This window comes from Nematolebias whitei, unplaced genomic scaffold (assembly GCF_014905685.2).
Source record: "Nematolebias whitei isolate Nwh7 unplaced genomic scaffold, NemWhi1 Nwh_scaf_4994, whole genome shotgun sequence".
Taxonomy (NCBI): domain Eukaryota; kingdom Metazoa; phylum Chordata; class Actinopteri; order Cyprinodontiformes; family Rivulidae; genus Nematolebias; species Nematolebias whitei.
This window is the reverse complement of record NW_023623539.1, coordinates 3,124-4,332: the sequence shown is the minus strand read 5'-3', so window position 1 is coordinate 4,332 and position 1,209 is coordinate 3,124. Positions and strand designations below refer to the sequence as shown.

The 1,209-nt window shown below is 53.8% G+C and overlaps 1 protein-coding gene across 1 annotated transcript; it reads left to right on the top strand.

Annotated features, from left to right (window-relative positions):
* Positions 1-178: 178 nt before the first annotated feature.
* LOC119429660 (polypeptide N-acetylgalactosaminyltransferase 11) lies at positions 179-1,049 on the top strand (the record flags this gene model as incomplete). Its single annotated transcript, XM_037697244.1, is given in 4 exon segments — positions 179-332; positions 414-629; positions 716-820; positions 912-1,049. Coding segments are annotated over 4 exon segments (606 nt in total), but the record flags the coding sequence as incomplete, so codon positions are not given.
* Between the last annotated feature and the right edge of the window lie 160 nt (positions 1,050-1,209).

The following is a 1,209-nucleotide window of genomic DNA, read 5'->3' as shown; positions in this document are numbered from 1 at the left end:
TTTTTACAGACTGTCAGTGAAGGTGTCTTCAGACGGAGACCGTTTTTTACAGACTGTCAGTGAAGGTGTCGTTAGACGGAGATCCGCGGTCTAAATTGTTCGTCCTGGGACTGACCTTCTCTCCTTCCTTTTCCGGGTGGACGTTTCTCCTTGTCATCTGTTTTCTGGCCTGTCCTCAGATCTGGATGTGTGGCGGACAGCTCCTTATCATCCCGTGCTCCAGAGTGGGACACATCTTCAGGAAGAGACGTCCCTATGGCTCCCCAGGGGGACAGGACACCATGGCTCACAATTCTCTGCGGCTGGCACACGTGTGGATGGACGAATATAAGGTACACACAGACACACATACAGACCGGGCCGCTGCAGTGCCCTGTGACATCACTTTCTGTCTGTCCTCCTCGTCTGACCAGGAGCAGTTTCTGTCCCTGCGTCCTGAGCTGCGTGAGCGCAGTTATGGCGACATCAGTGAGCGCACAGCGCTCAGGAAGCGGCTGCAGTGCCGCTCGTTCCGCTGGTACCTGGACACGGTCTACCCCGAGATGCAGGCTGTCGCCAATGGCAACAAACAGCAGGCACTGTTTGTCAACAAGGGCCTGAAGAGGCCTAAAGTCCTGCAGCGAGGACGGGTACCTGAACACAACCTCAGTATTTACCTGACTAAGACACCTGAGCTTCCTGCATGACATCATTCTGTGTGTTCGCCATCCTTCAGCTCCGTAACCTAGCAACCAGCCGCTGTCTGGTGGCCCAGGGCCGTGTCAGCCAGAAGGGCGGGGCCGTCGTCCTGAGACCATGTGACTCAAGAGACAGCGAGCAGGTAACAAATGTGCTCATAGATCAGTCCTGATGCACCTGAACACACCATGAGACCTGGACCGTGAGACCTGAATCTTGTGACCTGTGTGCAGGATTGGACCTATGATGAAGACGGGCAGCTGGTCCTTGCAGGTCTTCTGTGTTTGGACGTCTCAGAGGTCAGAACTTCTGACCCCCCCAGACTGATGAAGTGTCATGGCTCAGGGGGGTCACAGCAGTGGAGCCTGGGGGTGAGAAGCACCTTCACACAGAGATGATGATGGTGGTGGTGATGATGATGATTGTGATGATGATGGTGTAGTGTTCTATGATTCATAAGGACAAGTTTGGATGTTTCAGGACATCCTGTTCCTCAGATGTCCATAATCTGTCCTCAGAGATGGTAACTAC